At 36.8% G+C, this 18,095-nt stretch overlaps 1 protein-coding gene across 1 annotated transcript in view; it reads right to left on the bottom strand.

The window, feature by feature from the left end:
• The window catches only part of LOC150099030 (metal cation symporter ZIP14-like), a 281,749-nt gene that overhangs the window by 110,509 nt on the left and 153,145 nt on the right, over positions 1 to 18,095 (bottom strand). The window contains exon 9 of the mRNA XM_090405794.1: positions 3,531 to 3,620. Within this exon, the coding sequence (XP_090261920.1) occupies positions 3,531 to 3,620 (90 nt within the window). The remainder of the gene's footprint in view (positions 1 to 3,530; positions 3,621 to 18,095) is intronic.

The raw sequence follows: 18,095 nt of genomic DNA, 5'->3' as shown, positions 1-18,095 counted from the left end.
CTCCAGTATAACTCCTCCCGTAGAGTATGCAGTGTCCCATCGATGTTTCCCAAACCTCAAAACTTACATTTTGCTGCATTAAACCGATACCCCCATTCATTTGCCCATCTATCTAGTTTATTCAAATCCTCTTGCAGGGCTACCACATCTGCACTATTACTAATAATCCTTCTCAGCTTTGCATCATCCACAAACAACTTAACATCTCCCTGCAATCCACTGACAATTTCATTGATATAAAGGTTAAACAATATAGGTCCCAGCACTGAGCCCTGTGGGACCCCACTTGTAACCCTTTGCTTCCTTCAAACTGCCCCACCATACACAACTCTCTGATATCTATCGGACAGCCAATCCTGAATCCAGTTGACCAATCTGACATCCAGACCCATGTGCTGCAACTTAAATATCAGCTTATCATTTGGCACTGTCAAATGCCTTCGCTAAATCTAAGAAAATGGCAGTATATGCCTTTCCCTCATCTAATGCTCTTGTAACTTTATCATAAAAGGCAAGCATATTGCTAAAACAAGAGCACCCCTTCACAAATCCATGTTGACTCTCACAGATAATATTACCCTCATCTGCCCAATGCTGTATACGGTCCTTCACTACTTTCTTCAATATCTTACTAACTACTGATGACACACAAACTGGTCTATAATTAGACACTTCCAGTCTGCTACCACCCTTATGCAATGGCACTATCTTACCTTCCTTCTATTCCATGGGCACCTTTCCAGTAGCCAAATTTCATTGAAAAGCCACGTCAAAGGCGCTGTCAGTTCCCTAGCACGTTCTCTCAAAACTCGTGGTGAAATACCATCCAGTTCCACAGTTTACTGACATTCAGAGTACTCAGTATTTGAAACACACTCATGTATCTCTAAATCCCAGTCCCAGTGTAACAGGAGTGGTACACTCCTGTACCTTTAAACCTTGAACCTACCCTATCTCTCTAGCATTAAAACTGACTCCTCCAGGATGAAATACTCCAATAAAGTGGTCACTGAACAATTCTACTATGTCCTCTGCATCAGTCACTCTATTCCCATTTTTATCCCACAATATCATTCTTCCACAGTCATTTCTCCTAGTACTGGCCACATATTCTAAAAAATTCCCATAGGATTTTCTTTTGGATCTTAGGGCTAATCTCCTCTCATATTCCAGTTGCATCTTCCTTACCATACTAGTCACGCTTGTGGCCTGTGTCTTATACTCTTCATGCATCTTCTCTTCTCCTGTCTCCTTATATCTCTTCCACAGACTCTTTTTCGCATGCAATTCCTGTTTAATATTGTTTGTCATCCACTTTACTCCAAATTGTGTCCTCTTGTTCACTCGTGGTATAAAACTTACCATTGCTGCTAACAAATATTCTTTCATAATTTCCCATGCACTAATGATATCCCGGCCTTCCAATTCCTCCCTCCATGAAACTTCCCCAAGTTGACTTCTTACACTATTATAATCACCTGCCTTATAATTCCACATACGTTCCCTTCTCTTTGAGACTCCTGCATGTGTATGCATTTTCCAAGTCAAAACCATATAGCCACTCTCTCCAACTGGTGGTAGAGATGTCATCTCAGTTATTATCAACTCTTCTGATGCTATAACCAAATCCAAAACTCTTGAACCTCTTGTTCCATCTATTACATGTTGCCTAAGACATTTGTCCCTCAAGAATTCTAGAAATTCCATTCCCTTATTGCTACATGCATCTTCCTCTCCCCAGTTTATACTACTGTAGTTAAAATCTCCCATAACAATCATTCTGCTTGCACTAGCCAAACTCAACTGTCTAAACATTTCCTGGTCCTCACCCTCTGTACTCCTGGGTAGTAGCAACACCCCACTAAATATCCTGTCTTGTCCACCTCTACCCTCACACCATATGCTTTCAAAATCATTAGTGTCACTGCCTTCCAAAGTCTCCCCTCTTAAAGGACATAGGTCGTCACTTATCATAAGCAGTACTCCACCAACTCAACTGTCTAAACATTTCCTGGTCCCCACCCTCTGTACTCCTGGGTGTGTAGCAACACCCCACTAAATATCCTGTCTTGTCCACCTCTACCCTCACACCATATGCTTTCAAAATCATTAGTGTCACTGCCTTCCAAAGTCTCCACTCTTAAAGGACATAGGTCGTCACTTATCATAAGCAGTACTCCACCACCATGCTTTCCCTTCCTATCCTGCCGAAAAATGCTGTACCCAGCGACTTCTATTCCTGTTATTATATCCTCTGCTGTCAACCACGTCTCAGTGATCCCAATAATTGGCTAAAACAACAGTCAGAGACTTGTCTAAAATCTGGAAGAATGGATCTATCTCCATGAGAAAAAAATTTGAGGATTTTGGATGCAGTTGTTTTTCCAACAGCAACTTATGGATTTGAGACTTAGAACCTAAAGAAGTCACATAAGCAAATAATAGCTGCTTTTGAGATGTGGAGAAGGTTGTTGAGGATATCATATACTGAAAGGCGTACAAATGAATGGGTGTTAGAAAAGATCAGTAGAACTTTAAGGCTCGTTAAGGATATTGACAGAAGTTAAAATATTTTGGACACATTAAAAGGATGGAAAGAGGGCTTCTCAGAACAGTAATAGAAGGTAAAGTTCCTGGAAAAAGAGGAAGAATTAGACCGTCAATGAGATGGATGGTGTGTGTGGAGTGACTGCTTTTCCGAAAGTTGAAGCCTCCAGAAAAACATACAACAGGACTATATGGCATGGCTCACCGAGCATCTGAGTGACCATACAGCATATGTTGATGCCCGTGAACATATGGATGGATCCCCATGAGTTGTTATATGGGGATTTCTATATATGTATTTCCCTATTCATTCATGAATAAATGATGGTGATCAGTCTTAGAAACAATCAGTTTTCTGTATGAACTGGATACTAAATTGCTAGCTTACAGATGGATAACTTGTGATTTATTGTAATAGTATCTGAAGAAAGTAGCTATTCTAGCATTATACAGTTTACTATCACTATAGCAAACCTGTAGGAACTACAGGAATGGTTTGTTATAGTGGATACTTTGAATTTATTTTAGCATAGTATTATACCTGTAGGACTTTTGTTTAGACTGACAGTTTGTAATAGTAAGAAAGTTTGTGATAGTTAAAGTTGACTATGAATAAAGTAGCATTATATGACAGTAATACTGTATATTATTACTGACATTTCTCCACTTTTTGTCTAGTATCATGATTGTGTTCAGATGTTTTCACAACCCCTAAGCACAATATACCATTTTCCATTCCCTCTATTTCCATAGTGCTGCTATGTTTTTCTGGGTCTTATATTCATATAATGAGAAACTTATATACTAACCTGCTCAAAAACTGTATTTGATGTATTCAGTAAATATTGCCATAACTTTACAATTTACTCATTATATGAAGTGAAAATAAAACTTCAAATCATCATTCTCAGTATAGATTTTGATAATCTGTATTTTAATAACCAAGTCAGTTTATACAGGTCTAATTTTAAACATTTACTTACTAGTTGTGCAGTGGATTCCGTTTTGGAAAATGTCTTCAGTTTTAAAGAATCAGGAAACTTCTCTGGTATGTGACTGTGGCCATGAGAATCCTGGAAGATAAATGATTTGTAATACTAAAACCATATTGTAATTGAAATAAACAATAGAAAAACATGCATCAGCTAAAACAACAAGAGTAAGGGGGAAAAATTATCAAGTTTAATTATCTGGTTATGCTTGACAACCAGGAGGGATAAGATGTATGAGTGGAGATTATGGTTGTTTATAATTGCAATTTAAATAACTGAGACTGAGGTCAGTGCATTATATCTGCAAACTGCAAATTCTTGTTAAGATGCCTATTTTGCAGAATGAAAACTCAGTCTTTGGGAGGGATACCATTTCTACAAATGAAACCAGCTTACCTTCAGATGGAAAAAACCTCTATAATAAGTTTTTCACATCCCTATTTGGGATTTGAACAGGTCTATCAAATCAAATCAAAGGGCACATGATACTGAGACAGGAGACAAAGTGATATTGATTACAAGGTTGTTTAGGTTTTGGAATTACAGCAACAGTAGCTAAAGGTAGTGGTTTTCCTGTTTTGTGAGATGAAAAAATGAAATAGGTTGATTAAAGAACAGTAGCTGTGCTAACTCAAAGTGGAAATGCAGAAAAAAAAAATATTGGCAATTTTTAAGCAGTTTAGTGTGAGATGTAGGAAGATGAATATTTAGTGGGATGTTGCATGCCTGATGTCAATGGTGATAAGTTTATGCAAACTGAATTAGAAAATGAATAAAAGACAGTGCTTAATATAAGCAGTTATACTTATGGAAATATACATTGGAAGAAGACAACAGTATCTCAAAGCAAGGAAATGAATAATTTCTAAAAAACAATTGCTTCCCAATTGTTTTTTGTATGTATGTATGAGAGAAGAATACAAGTGTCAAGAATTTATTTGAGTGGATAGGATGGACATGGCAGTTTAGAGCAACAACACAGGAAATGGAAAAAGCAATAAGTAGTGCTTGAACAGTGGTCAATGAACACTTAAAAATAGAAGTCTGAATGTTTTCCAAAGGTTCAGAGATTAAATCTGTATAAAATGAATAAGTGGTGAGATTATGGAAGAAGTTGGTAGGAGGAAATAAATTAATGACTAGTGCAGAGAACAACCTAGGAGACATGTTTGGTAAGGCAAGAGAAATATAGTATGGTCATCATTTTGATAGGCCAAGCCAATAAGTACCACAGGAAATACTTTCAATATGTGGCCATTACAATAAACAATAATTATGGGATGATGCTATTGGTTAATGGTAGAGAGAGAGATAATTGTTGATAATATAGTTGATGTATTTAATAAACAAATCACAGTATTACATGATTGTCAATGCATTATCATAAGCTTAACTAAGAATGGAATGGTACAGAAATATCTAATATTAGGTGAGCAAGATGTGTACAAGGAATTAAGTAAACTTAGTTTATAAGAAATCTAGATATGCAGTAATATATCTAGATTTCGCAAACTAATTTAACAGACTGCTAAAAAAAAACATTGGTATTAAAAATGGAGCAGGACATAATTAGATGATAGATTACTAAGATGGATAGGAAAATAGATAAGTATAACAAGTTATTTATATAGAACAGGATTCCAGAAGATGAAAGTTAGTATTAGTGTGCAACAGAGATCTGGTTTTGGACCATTATTGCTTATATTTATGATATTGGTAGAGATGTAAAATGGTGATATACTGTTTTCTGTATTTGGGAAATTTTGGAGAACAAAATGTTACTTTCTGAGGGATGGTGATATGAATTGATGTGCAGATGCAGACAGACAAATGGTTCTCCATTTTAATGTTATGAAGTGTGAAGTTTTGATATGTGGAATTCAATGCTCTGTTCACTTGGTAGAAACAGGCAAAGAGAAGGGAGTTGGAGATAAGGAACTGAATTATAAAACTTGAGAACACAATAGATATGATGTACAGACAGTAACAGATAGAAATAGTGAAGTTCTAGTTTCACTGTATAAAGCCTTGATCATGATGCATTTAAACATCTACATTTAGATTTGGTTGTCTTCAAAGAGATTAATAAATTTTGTCAAAGTTCAAGAATAGTCCACTTCACACTATGGTAGTGTGAAAGATCTGGAATGTTAGATGAGCGCTGATTTAGGTGCCACCTGCATGGTCTAGCAACCAAACTGATATGATTCAAATCCAGGTTAGAAAACATGAGAGAAAGAGAGAGGTAGACAGAACCACCCACCCATCAATAGAAGCTGTATAAGGAGGATAAAAGATTTCTTTCTTGCAATGGAATATACTGCTTGAGAAGTATGCCTAGTCCAAAAACAGTAATAAGATACAGTTTAATGAGCACTGATAGTGAGGACTCCTTGATGGATACAAAGGGAGGGAGCTCTTAGGTGCTTCACTCCAGATGTGAGAGCAGTATTCAATAGCTGGGCAGATTTGTGATTTGTATAAGGTTAACAGCTGTTCAGAAGTGAAGTAATGTCCTGAACAAAAGAGAAATCTTAGTTTTTTTTAGAAGCTGAGGATGCAGTGGTTGTAATGTGTTTATGCCAGGAGAGGCTTGATGGCAGGATAATTCCAAGAAGAGAAATCTCATCTTGTCTGGAAATTTGGCTGTTGTTGAAAATAATACTTGGAGAAAATAGTTCTTTTTTGAGAGAGATAAGACAGAACTGGGTTTTACTAGCATTGAAATTGATGAGGTTATCTGAACTCCTACTGAAGGATGGCTTGGAAATCAAAATTGAGGACAGTGGGTTGATGTTCTGTAGGTTGAGGTTAATTGTGTACAGTAAGGTTTATCAAATGAATGAAGTGCAGTGTGTTGCCATCTGAAAACTGTGTATTGGGTTGGAGGTCAACTGAAGTAGGTCATTGATATATAGCAGGAATAAGATTAGTGAGAGGACAGATCCTTGTGGAACAGTGGCATTAGTTGAATGGTGAGAGAAGAGGGGAACCATTCACCATCACATATAGCATGCATTCAGACAGAAAGCTGACAATCCAAATACAGAAGTCCTGGCATAGGCCCAACGATGGAAGTTTGTGTTGTAACCCTTTGTGTTGTAACCCAGTCAAAAGCTTTGGAGGTATCAAGTGGCACTTGAAATTTGTCAAACTTCTCCATGGCATTTGTCATGGAGAAGTTTACATATGTCTCAGGCTACATATGTGAGCAGATTCCTGTTGATCAGCAGCAACAGAATCCATATTGGTGGTCATTTATTAAGCGAGTGCCTTCAAGGTGGTGTAGGAGTTGGGAATTGATATTTTCATTACTTTAGACAGGACTGAGGTGAGTGAGATAGGGTGGTAGCTAGACAGTGATTTGTCACCCATCTTGAGAATGGGTTGAATATAGGTCAATTTCTAGACTATGGGATAAATACCAGTGGAGTAACAGAGTATATTATTATTATTATTATTATTATTATTATTACCCAAGACCTCATGGAGTCAAAGACTCATCTGGGAGATCTTTTTATGCAGGTGACATAGAATAGGAGTTTAGTTCTAGTGCACAAACCTTCAGGAAAATTGGAGGAATGCCATCAGGGCAATGACTTTGTGTCTAATTCGGACAGTATTTTTCAGATCTCTTTCTGGCAAAAGGATATAGTGGGCATCTTGAATGGATGGATGGGAGACATTAAGCATTGTCAGTTATGGTGCATTGGAAGTGAAATGTGAAGCCAGGGATTGTCATTTTCTGTGGGTGATAATGCAATATAGCAGTGATGGCAAACTTTTTAGGCTCGGCGTGTCAGAAATTCAGAAAATGCCTAACTTGACTCTGCTGGCATGCTCTCTCCCCCCCCCCCCAAATAAAGAGAATCAATTCTTTGCATATTCATTTATTTAAAAAAATACAGTCCAATCATGTGTTTTGAATTATGAATTATATACTAAAGGGTCAAATTATTACAAAAATGAAATACGAGTAAAACAAACTCAAACACGTTTAAAATAATAATGAAAAATCAGTGATTTTCAATAGAGAAATGACATGTACACTGATAATTGGATTTAAAACAGTGCACTAAAAATTACCTTACTTTTAATAGTAATTCTGAATTGAACTGGGGAAAAAAAGGCACTCACTACATTTGATTTGATTAACATCACTTAATGACTTTTTCTTGCTGAGTCTTAATAGATAAGTCTGAAATTGAAGGTAGATACTTTGTGCACTTCAGGCAGAACTAATATCATCTGTCAGTCAGTTTCTTTTGTCCGTTTTAATGTTGTTTAATGCCGAGAATAAGGTCTCGTAAGAGTACATAGCAGGATAAATTGTGAATAAAGCCATTGCTAGATTTTTAAGGGTGCTAAAAGTTTTCTACATTCTTTCCAAGCATTCAAAATTTCTTGTTAGTAATGGTACTCTTCATTCTGCAGGCGATTTCTTTCCAGATCCTCAACTTGAGCCTGCAGGTCGACAAACACTTGAATCCAGATGCTGGCTTGGAACTCTGCTAACTGCAGCTCTAATCCTTCAATTTGCAGCCATCGGAAATCAATTAATTCCATAGTAGTGTATACTACCACATCTGGATACTTTGTCTGTTCTAAACTTCTAAATTGATTAAATCTTCCACCAAACTGATCATTTACTTAGTTTAAAATGTGCTGGTACTTTATATGCAAGGGCTCCATTTCATTTTGCATCTCCAAGCTGACCTCCTCAAAATGTTTTTATAGCCGAAGAAAATACTTAAGTCTTAGTCCCCGCATCTCGTTTGAAAATTTTAAGTTTAGTTTCAAAGGCTTATGTATCCAAACATAACGTCAATACTTTTGCCAAAACCTTGTAACTTTAACTTCAGTTCATTCATATGAACCGAGAGGTTTGGAAAAAAAACAGCGCACTGAACCATCTTCTAAAATCACTGAGCTGAGGAAACTGTTCCAAATTTTTATTCTCAACATATAACTTAATTTCTTCATAGCACTCCACAAATCTTTTGAAGACTTTTCCTTGGTTAAACCACCTCACATTGTTATGCATCAGCAGTCCATCACAAGTTGATTCAACTTCCTCTAATAGTTCAGAAAATTCCTTTCTGAAGTAGTCAAGCAGATATTAAATTCATTATTTTTGTTCATTTCAGCTTTTGCACAAATACAAAAGGTGAACTGAACTCAAATAGGGAGAATAGTTGTTGGCAAATGCTGGTGTGTCACCCAAAACGTCATGGCATGTCACCGCTGATATGCATACCATAGGATCACCATCACTGCAATAGATGACATCTGGGTATGATTGGGGTGGGAATAGTGTTAGGTAGAAATTAGTTTCATGCTTTTTGCTCTGCTGAACTCTGTTTTGGAAGCATAGTTAGTTTGCCTGCATCTACTTCAGGCTTGGGTATAAGCACTAAAGGAGGATGGAGTCCTTGATATGAGCCAGTTGTATGCTTGATTTTTCATTTGTACAGCCATTGCACAACTTTTGGAGAACCAAGGTTTAGTTAGGGAATGGCAGTTCAGAATAGTGTGGGGATTGTATATTTCCATACCAGCAAGGATTATTACTTTGGTGATAAGTTTAGTGCATATGTTTGAGTCTGAAGGCTGGACGTAACAGTCCAACCATGGGAATAAGGTATAGAAATATTATTATTATGGGCGACTCCAGGGAGTCCTAAACATCATGTCCACACAACTATACGACATTCTCACAGTATCTATCATACCTTCCCTTGAACTCACTCACTGTCATAGCACCCACAACAGACTCTAGCAGCTTATTCCACTCATTTACTACTCTAAAAGTAAAGTACGCAGCTCTAACACCCCTGCCAGCTTCCATAGGTGTCCCCTAGTTCTCCCACCACCAGTCTTGATCTCAAAAATATCCTCTGAATTAATCCTATAGAAACCCTTTAGTAATTTGAATGTCTCAATCATATCTCCCCTTTTCCGCCTTTCAACTAATTTCTGCAACCCACAAATCTTCAACCTGTTCTCATATGGTTCATTCCATAGACCTGCTATCATCTTAGTCACTTGCCTCTGGATCCTCTCCATCTCCTCCCCATCAAGAAGGAACCTAGGTGACCAAATCTGGGCACAGTAGTCGAGATTAGGTCTTATCAAGGCTCGGTACAGAGGTACAATAACTTGCTTGTCTCTGCTCGTCAAGGTATTTTTCAACAACCAAGTGAGTTGATGAGCTGATTTAGCTACTTTTGCAATGTGCCCCCTCAACTTCATCTCCCTATCTACCAACACTCCCAAGTCCCTGGCCTCATCAATCTCCTGGAGTACAGTTCCACCAATGTGGTATACTGCTGCTATTCTTTTCACCTCAAAATGCATAACCTTACACTTTCCCACATTAAATTGACATCCATTCTCCTTAGCCCAGAACTCCAATCTATCCAAGTCATCCTGCAAAATTTTGACATCTTCTGCATTCACTATTGCCCTATCCAACTTTGCATCATCAGTGAACAAATGAACTGTTCCTTCCCTATATCGTTAATGAACAAAATAAACAGCAGTGGTCCAAGAACAGAACCCTGCGGCACACCACTAGTCACAGGCAGTCTTTTGGACTCTACTCCTGAATAAACTACTCTTTGATATCTCTCCATCAATCACCCACCTATCCATCTCACCAACCCTATATCCATTCCCATATGCTGTAGTTTACGGATTAGAATTCCATGTGGTATCCTGTCAAACGCCTTTGCCAGGTCCAGCAGTATCACTGTAAACCCATTACCCTTATCTAGTTCGGCAGTCACTGTGTTATAAAACTTAAGCAAGTTACTGAGGCATGATCTACCCTTCACAAAGCCATGCTGTTTCCCATACAGTATCTCATTTTCATCAATCCATTCCTGTATTTTACCCTTGACTACTTTCTTCAAGACCTTGACAACGACTCCTGATATGCTGATCGATCAGTAATTTGCAACTGTAGTCTTGGATCCTCCTTTATGCAGTGGAACTATTTTCCCCTCTTTCCACACCTTTGGGACTAAACCAGACCCAAGACTCAGATTAAACAACATGGTCAAGGGCACTGATAATTCTTTAGCCGCTTCACGCAAGACCCGTGCCGGTTTACCATCGAATCCCACAGATGTATTCACATTAAGGTTCAGTAATAGACTATTCACCTCCACTTCATTCACCACAATTCCCGTATAAACTAATGATTCCTTCATTTTTTTCAATGTCACCACCTGGATGATATACTTTTAGAAAGTGCTAGCTCAGTAACTCCACTATATCGACTGATTCAGTGACCTCCTTACCAAGGTCATTCCTTAAAATCATTTTGCCGTGTACAGTTTTTTTCTTGCTTGCAGCATATTGAAAGAACTGTTTGGGATTCTCTTTAGCTTGCATAGCTAGTTTCCTTTCATAATCCGCTTTTGCTTTTTTTTAGCACACTCATTACTCTTCTGGCCTGCACTTTATAGCGTTCGTGTGCCTGCAGGTCATATCTTTCTTTAAATTCCCTCCACAGTTGTTTCTTTTTTTGCAGCTCAAGCTTAATGGTGATATTCATCCATTTAACTCCTACTTGTTTTACTATTCGGACCCTAGGTACACAATCAGCCATAACCTCCTGTAAATGCTCCTTGACCACTTCCCATATTGACATCCAGCCCTTGCAGTTGTACATGCACAGATCCAAGCAATCTCCAAAGCTTCTCATACTTGCCAGCACGGTAATTCCACATATACCCTGTCGTAATCGAAAATTCCACACCTTTAGCCACCTCCCAGGTCAAGACCTTATGATCACTCTCACCAATAAGTGGCAACATGGTCATATTCATTACAGTCAAATTCTCAGATGCTATTACCAGGTCAAGCACTCTCACACCCCTAGTATTTTCAATCACATGCTATCTTAGATAGTTATCTCTTAATAATTGAATAAAATCCATTTCCTTCCTCACATATGTCCTCTCCTCCTTCCAATCAATGTTACCATAGTTGAAATCCCCCATAATAATTATCCTCCTTCCACTCATTTCATCGATTTGTTTAATGCATACTATCTCCACCATCTATTCCATATTCCATCACCTGGTCTATAGCAGCACCCAACTGTATATTTTTATTCTGCCAGTCTCAATCTCACACCAAATAGCCTCAAAGATAATGGAGGCTGTCCCACTTGACACTGTTATAATGCCAAACTACTGTATATTATCACTTATAATGCGAAAAATTTATGATAAAAAATACTATTTGAAGTTAGGGGTTCGCATTATATGCGGATCCTAAAAAATATAACATCTTATTAGACTTGCACACACAATATATACTACCTAATGCCTATGCAACCAAATCTACTTAACCCACTCACATTCGGCGACCGAACGCGCATCGTATCTGCGCATGCACTCTCCGTCGCCAAATGATAGAGCACAGTGAGATAGATAGAGCATGGTTAGGTATATCGGTTTAACTACAGTTCATTTTAAATATTATTTGTTAAACAAACCTAGCCTAAAAATAAGCCAACAGAAATGTAAACGTTCATCTTTTGAAGCAGGATTTAAATCGAGTGTCGTGCAGTTTGCAGAAGAACATAATAACAGTGTTACTATGAGAGAATTTGGTGTAACAGAGAGTAATATTAGACTTTAGCATAAGCAAAAAAGACAGTCTTGAAAAAATTCCCAAAACGAAACGTGCCCGTCATGGAGATGTAGCATCCTTTCCAGAACTCTAAGAAGAGCTAAATGAATGGATTTTGACGCAACGACAAGATAACATTATAGTAACAAGAAATGCAATTCGTTTTCGAGCGCTACAACTCAAGAATGGTAAATTCAAGGACACACCAGGTATTTCATCTTTTCTTTCTTCACCTGGGTGGTGCAACAGATTTATGGAACACAAAGCATTAACATTACGACACCGAACAAAAATTGCGCAGAAGTTACCAAAGCAGCTTGAAGAAAAAGTGCAGTCCTTCCATAAATTTATCATAAAATTACGGAAGTGTCACGGATATGAACTTTCCCAAATTGGCAATATGGATGAGACGCCCATGTACTTTGATATGCCTGGGAATCGAACAGTAAACTCAGTTGGTGAAAAGGGTGTCTTCATAAAAACAACAGAACATGAAAAAACACATTTTACTGTTGTTCTAGCATGCATGGCAGACGGAACCAAATTAAAGCCAACTGTGATATTTAAAAGGAAGAAAATTCTGAAGCATATGAAATTTCCACCAGGTGTAATTATTCGCACCAATCAGAAAGGTTGGATGGTTGAAGAAGGTGTACAATTGTGGCTGGATCAAGTATGGAACATACGTCCAGGTAGTTTGTTACGTAAACAAAGCATGCTAGTCTGGGATATGTTCCGGGCACATTTAACAGAGGCAAGCAAAGAGAAAGCACATGAGCTACGTACAGACCTAGCAGTCATACCGGGTGGTCTAACTTCCGTTTTGCAGCCGCTTCATGTCAGCTTGAATAAGCCATTTAAAGATCACTTACGTGAAAAATGGAGAGAATGGATGTCATCTGGTTTGGTGAAGATGACAAAGGGTGGGAATTTTCAGAAGCCTGAGATCACCCTAGTCACCAGCTGGGTTAAAGAAGCATGGGATCCGATACCATCTGAAATGATTTAACACTCATTTCTTAAATGTGGAATAAGTAATTCAATGGATGGATCCGAAGATCACGTCATATACGAAAGCGAGGATGATGCACAACAAATTGGAGAGCATGAAGATGAAGACGACAACTGCTACATTGATGACGCAATCCCTACAGATTAATTTATAAATTAAATGTTTGACGACTCAAAAGATGAAGAAGAATTTAAAGGATTTTGACATTTTGTTTTAAAATAAATATTTCTTTCGTTAATTCGTCTTGTATTTTGACATTTTGTTTTTAAAATAAATATTTCTTTCGTTAATTCGTCTTGTATTTTGACATTTTGTTTTTAAAATAAATATTTCTTTCGTTAATTCGTCTTGTATTTTGACATTTTGTTTTTAAAATAAATATTTCTTTCGTTAATTCGTCTTGTATTTTGACATTTTGTTTTTAAAATAAATATTTCTTTCGTTAATTCGTCTTGTATTTTGACATTTTGTTTTTAAAATAAATATTTCTTTCGTTAATTCGTCTTGTATTTTGACATTTTGTTTTTAAAATAAATATTTCTTTCGTTAATTCGTCTTGTATTTTGACATTTTGTTTTTAAAATAAATATTTCTTTCATTAATTCGTCTTGTATTTTGACATTTTGTTTTTAAAATAAATATTTCTTTCGTTAATTCGTCTTGTATTTTGACATTTTGTTTTTAAAATAAATATTTCTTTCGTTAATTCGTCTTGTATTTTGACATTGTTTTTAAAATAAATATTTCTTTCGTTAATTCGTCTTGTATTTTGACATTTTGTTTTTAAAATAAATATTTCTTTCGTTAATTCGTCTTGTATTTTGACATTTTGTTTTTAAAATAAATATTTCTTTCGTTAATTCATCTTGTATTTTGACATTTTGTTTTTAAAATAAATATTTCTTTCGTTAATTCATCTTGTATTTTGACATTTTGTTTTTAAAATAAATATTTCTTTCGTTAATTCATCTTGTATTTTGACATTTTGTTTTTAAAATAAATATTTCTTTCGTTAATTCATCTTGTATTTTGACATTTTGTTTTTAAAATAAATATTTCTTTCGTTAATTCATCTTGTATTTTGACATTTTGTTTTTAAAATAAATATTTCTTTCTTTAATTCATCTTGTATTTTGACATTTTGTTTTTAAAATATTTCTTTCGTTAATTCATCTTGTATTTTGACATTTTGTTTTTAAATAAATATTTCTTTCGTTAATTCAGCTTGTATTTTGACATTTTGTTTTTAAATAAATATTTCTTTCGTTAATTCAGCTTGTATTTTGACATTTTGTTTTTAAATAAATATTTCTTTCGTTAATTCAGCTTGTATTTTGACATTTTGTTTTTAAATAAATATTTCTTTCGTTAATTCGTCTTGTATTATTTATAATGTTATGGAACAAGATTAACAGATCGCATTATATGTAGACATGGCATTTTAGGTCTAGTTTTCAAACAAAATTTCTAGTTCACATTATACGTGGATCGCATTATACACGATAATATACGGTACGCTTGTATAGGAGTGGCTCTGTAAGCATTATTGCATGGGAAAGGAGATGAGCACCAGATTGTGGTCAGAATTACCTGGTGGGGGGAACATTCACTGCGTACTTGGAGGGTCATTGGTGAGGAACAGATCTAGATTGTTTGGGGAGTGATTCAGTTCATCTGGTAGGTATGTGAGCAAATTGTGTAAGGTCGTTAGTGATGGTAGTGAAGATGACAGTGGAAAATATATTTAAGATTGTAGTTGAGGCCACGGATGTTAGTGAAGTGGATATGCAGGATTCTATGGAGCTTATATTTGATCACAAGGGTCTTGCAGATTTCCTATGCAGTGCCTGCAGACTGGAAACCATGTTGACTATTAGTAGAATCACTTGATTTTTGCACTAATTTAGCTTATTTGTAGTGTATGATCCAATTGTTTTTTCCATTTTGGCGTTTTTCTTTATGTTTTCAGAGATGATGATGACTGTTCTCTCTGGGCAAATGTTAGTTTAGGTCAAGAATGTATGCACGAATGGGGGCAAGTTTCCTTGAACTACTGTTAAACACTGTTATTAATTTAGATGTGCTTGTTGGCTGGTCACACGTGACATTTATGAGGCATAAAAAGTTCATTCCATCATTTCTTTTCTTTCTTTTTGTGTCTGAAACGATGGCACCTTATGATATTTTTAGAATCCAAGTTGTATTCTTTTGCTAATGTCTTCTTTTAGTGATTTACTGTTTTTCCATTAAAAAGTTCAAAATAATGGTACTGAATTTTTTGTTTTTGGCCCCCACTGAGTCATGTACCTTTGACACAATTAGGTCACTGAGTTCATTTATGGGCAAGGATGAACTTGTGCTGCAGCGCTGATAATCAATTAGTTCAAGCTTAGCTTCCAGTGCTCTGATTTTGGAGGAAAAACTTTTGTTCATAGCACTGAGGTGCTGTTTCAAAGTTTTTGACTTGTTTGCCTAAGTTCAGGAATTGTTTTACAGAAGGGAGGCACAGCAAACAGAAAAAGGGCTGGTTGAAGTCAATAAATAGTTTGTGTACTGATTCATCTATTTTTGCACAGGAAGCATGTAGCCGGTGGCAACAGAACTCTCACAATATACCCCACTTTTTTTTTCTTTTCTTATTGGCGACAATTTTATAGCTGCAGCACCTTCATATTATCATCAGGATTTGTCACTGATCAATTGTGGAGCACTGGCGAGATACAATGTTCTCTTTTGTCATTGTCTTTTATTGCTGCTGTCTTTGCTTTGCACGGTAGGCATAGTGAGCACTTACACGTGGCTGATTTTTAACTGCAAAGATAACCGATTTGATGAACTAATCTGCTCCTTAGTTCCCACTGTTAAGATTTCCATTTAATGATTAATTTGAATGAAAAACACTAACAATAATGATAAAATGTGGGAGCACAAGTTTAAAGTAGCTTATTCACAGATGCCACCTGCACATTTTTGAAATTGGTGAGAACTTGGGATACAGAGGTGTGTTGATAGCAGCGGTATTCTCTGTAGATATCAGCATGGGTTTGTTAAGGGGAGATCATGTTATGCTAACTTATTGCTATAGCAAGGTGACAAATACCTTGGACAGGGAATGCAAATACAGTGGTGTCACTGGATTTTGCAAAAGCTTTCTATAGACTGCCACATGACAAACTTAAATAAATTGACACATATGGGATTCAATAACAGACACTCTGAGTTGGATCAGCGACTGGCTGTCGCTGATCCAACTCAGAAATTGAATAAGAATGATTGAATAAGAACGATTGAATAAGAAAACTGACCCTTGCGATAGTGGGGGTGCAGTATCCCGAAAGAAGAGGATGACTAGTGGTATATCACAAGGGTCAGTTTTCTTATTCAATTTGTATGTTAATGATATTGGGATGGGTTTAACTAGTGATATATATATATATATATAGGTGTTTGCAGATGATGCAAAATTGGTGAGATTGCCTTACAGGAGAACTTGAGCAGATTGCATGAATAGGCAGGTAAGTGGAATTGTCAGTTCGCTGTTGCAAAGTACATAGTTTTGAGATTTGGTAAGCAATGATGTGATGCAAAGTATACACTTCAGTGGTGATACTTTAAGGAAGTAGAGGAGGTGAGAGATCTAGGAGTAATAGCAGACAAGGACCTGAAATTCAGGGGGCCACATTGCACAAGTTATGAAGATGTCACATAAGATAATGGCAATGATGCAGAGGATTCTGTCATACAGAAATAGAGGTTACAATGCCATTGTATAAGACCTTGATCAGGCCTCACATGGATTATTGTCTACAGACTTGATTTCTAGATTTTCTTGGTGATGAGGATATGCTGGAAAGGGTCCAGTTTTTTCACAGAATGGAAGAGGGAGGATAGAACATGAGGCCACTGCTAGAAACTGTATAAGGAAGTGTAAAAATATTTATGTAGCTCCAAAAAGTCTAAATATTTTTACATAAATTTTACCAAGGTCAAGCCCAGTAAGAATTGTAACTTGTACATAGATGTTTGTTAAAATGTAAATAATCCCAATGGGAATTGTATATGCTCTGCCAAATAAGGGAATATTCTAGAAGGTGCAGTATTAAGGCAATACTTTGCCACTTGTAAACAGTATATATTTAGATCTTTGTAAAGACGTCAAATTTTGTGTGTGTTCTAAATGGAAACGCTCAAGGTCAGTGCTAGGTGGACCGACAAAAGCTTCAAACGAATGTCCGCTGCCAGAACGAATAGGATTTAGGGAATGTTGGAGAAAAAAAAGGAAGGGTCAGTCTGAGAAAAGGATCAAGGGATTTCACTGAAATGTTCGGGATTACATATCTCCGTGCAAGGATTCACAAGTGACCGAATAAAAGGCGTTGGCGAAAAGATCGCAACATCGGTTCCAGAAATTTTTTTATCGGTGATCCAGAGGTCGTCGAGCAGTCGTCAAGAAGTTGTCGGCAGTTATCCATCAGAGATCGGGAACGCGACTTCAAGAGAAATCATGCCAGTGATCTAAAAGAAAGACGACAGGAGCTGATCCGCCAGGCAAAACAGATATTTGATGACGAATTGACGAGTTTTCGCCGAGAGCTGTTGTCAGAGGGAACAAATTGCTCCGTTAGTCCAATTTGCATGCAAGCATTCCACAAGCCGATAATCTTCGGCCGAAGAGCGCCGAGTACAGCATCCCAGGAGTGTCAATGAATCTCTCGCCAGCATAAAGAGGGAGAGAAAAACCTGGAAGAAAAGGGAACAGAAGTCCAATTCGAAGCCAAGTGCATAGTGGGTAGCAGCTATAAAGTGAGTTGACCCTTTTGTTAAATTTTCTTGAGCTTTTAAGAGAACTTTTATTAGTGGACTGTAAAGCAGAGGCTGATCTAAATAGGAATATTTAA

Source organism: Typopeltis vanoorti, chromosome 15 (genome assembly GCF_054136105.1).
Source record: "Typopeltis vanoorti isolate ZY-2024b chromosome 15, IOZ_Tvanoo_1.0, whole genome shotgun sequence".
In the NCBI taxonomy this organism is placed as follows: Eukaryota; Metazoa; Arthropoda; class Arachnida; order Uropygi; family Thelyphonidae; genus Typopeltis; species Typopeltis vanoorti.
The sequence above is the reverse complement of the archived record's forward strand: the minus strand, read 5'-3'. Positions and strand labels throughout refer to the sequence as shown.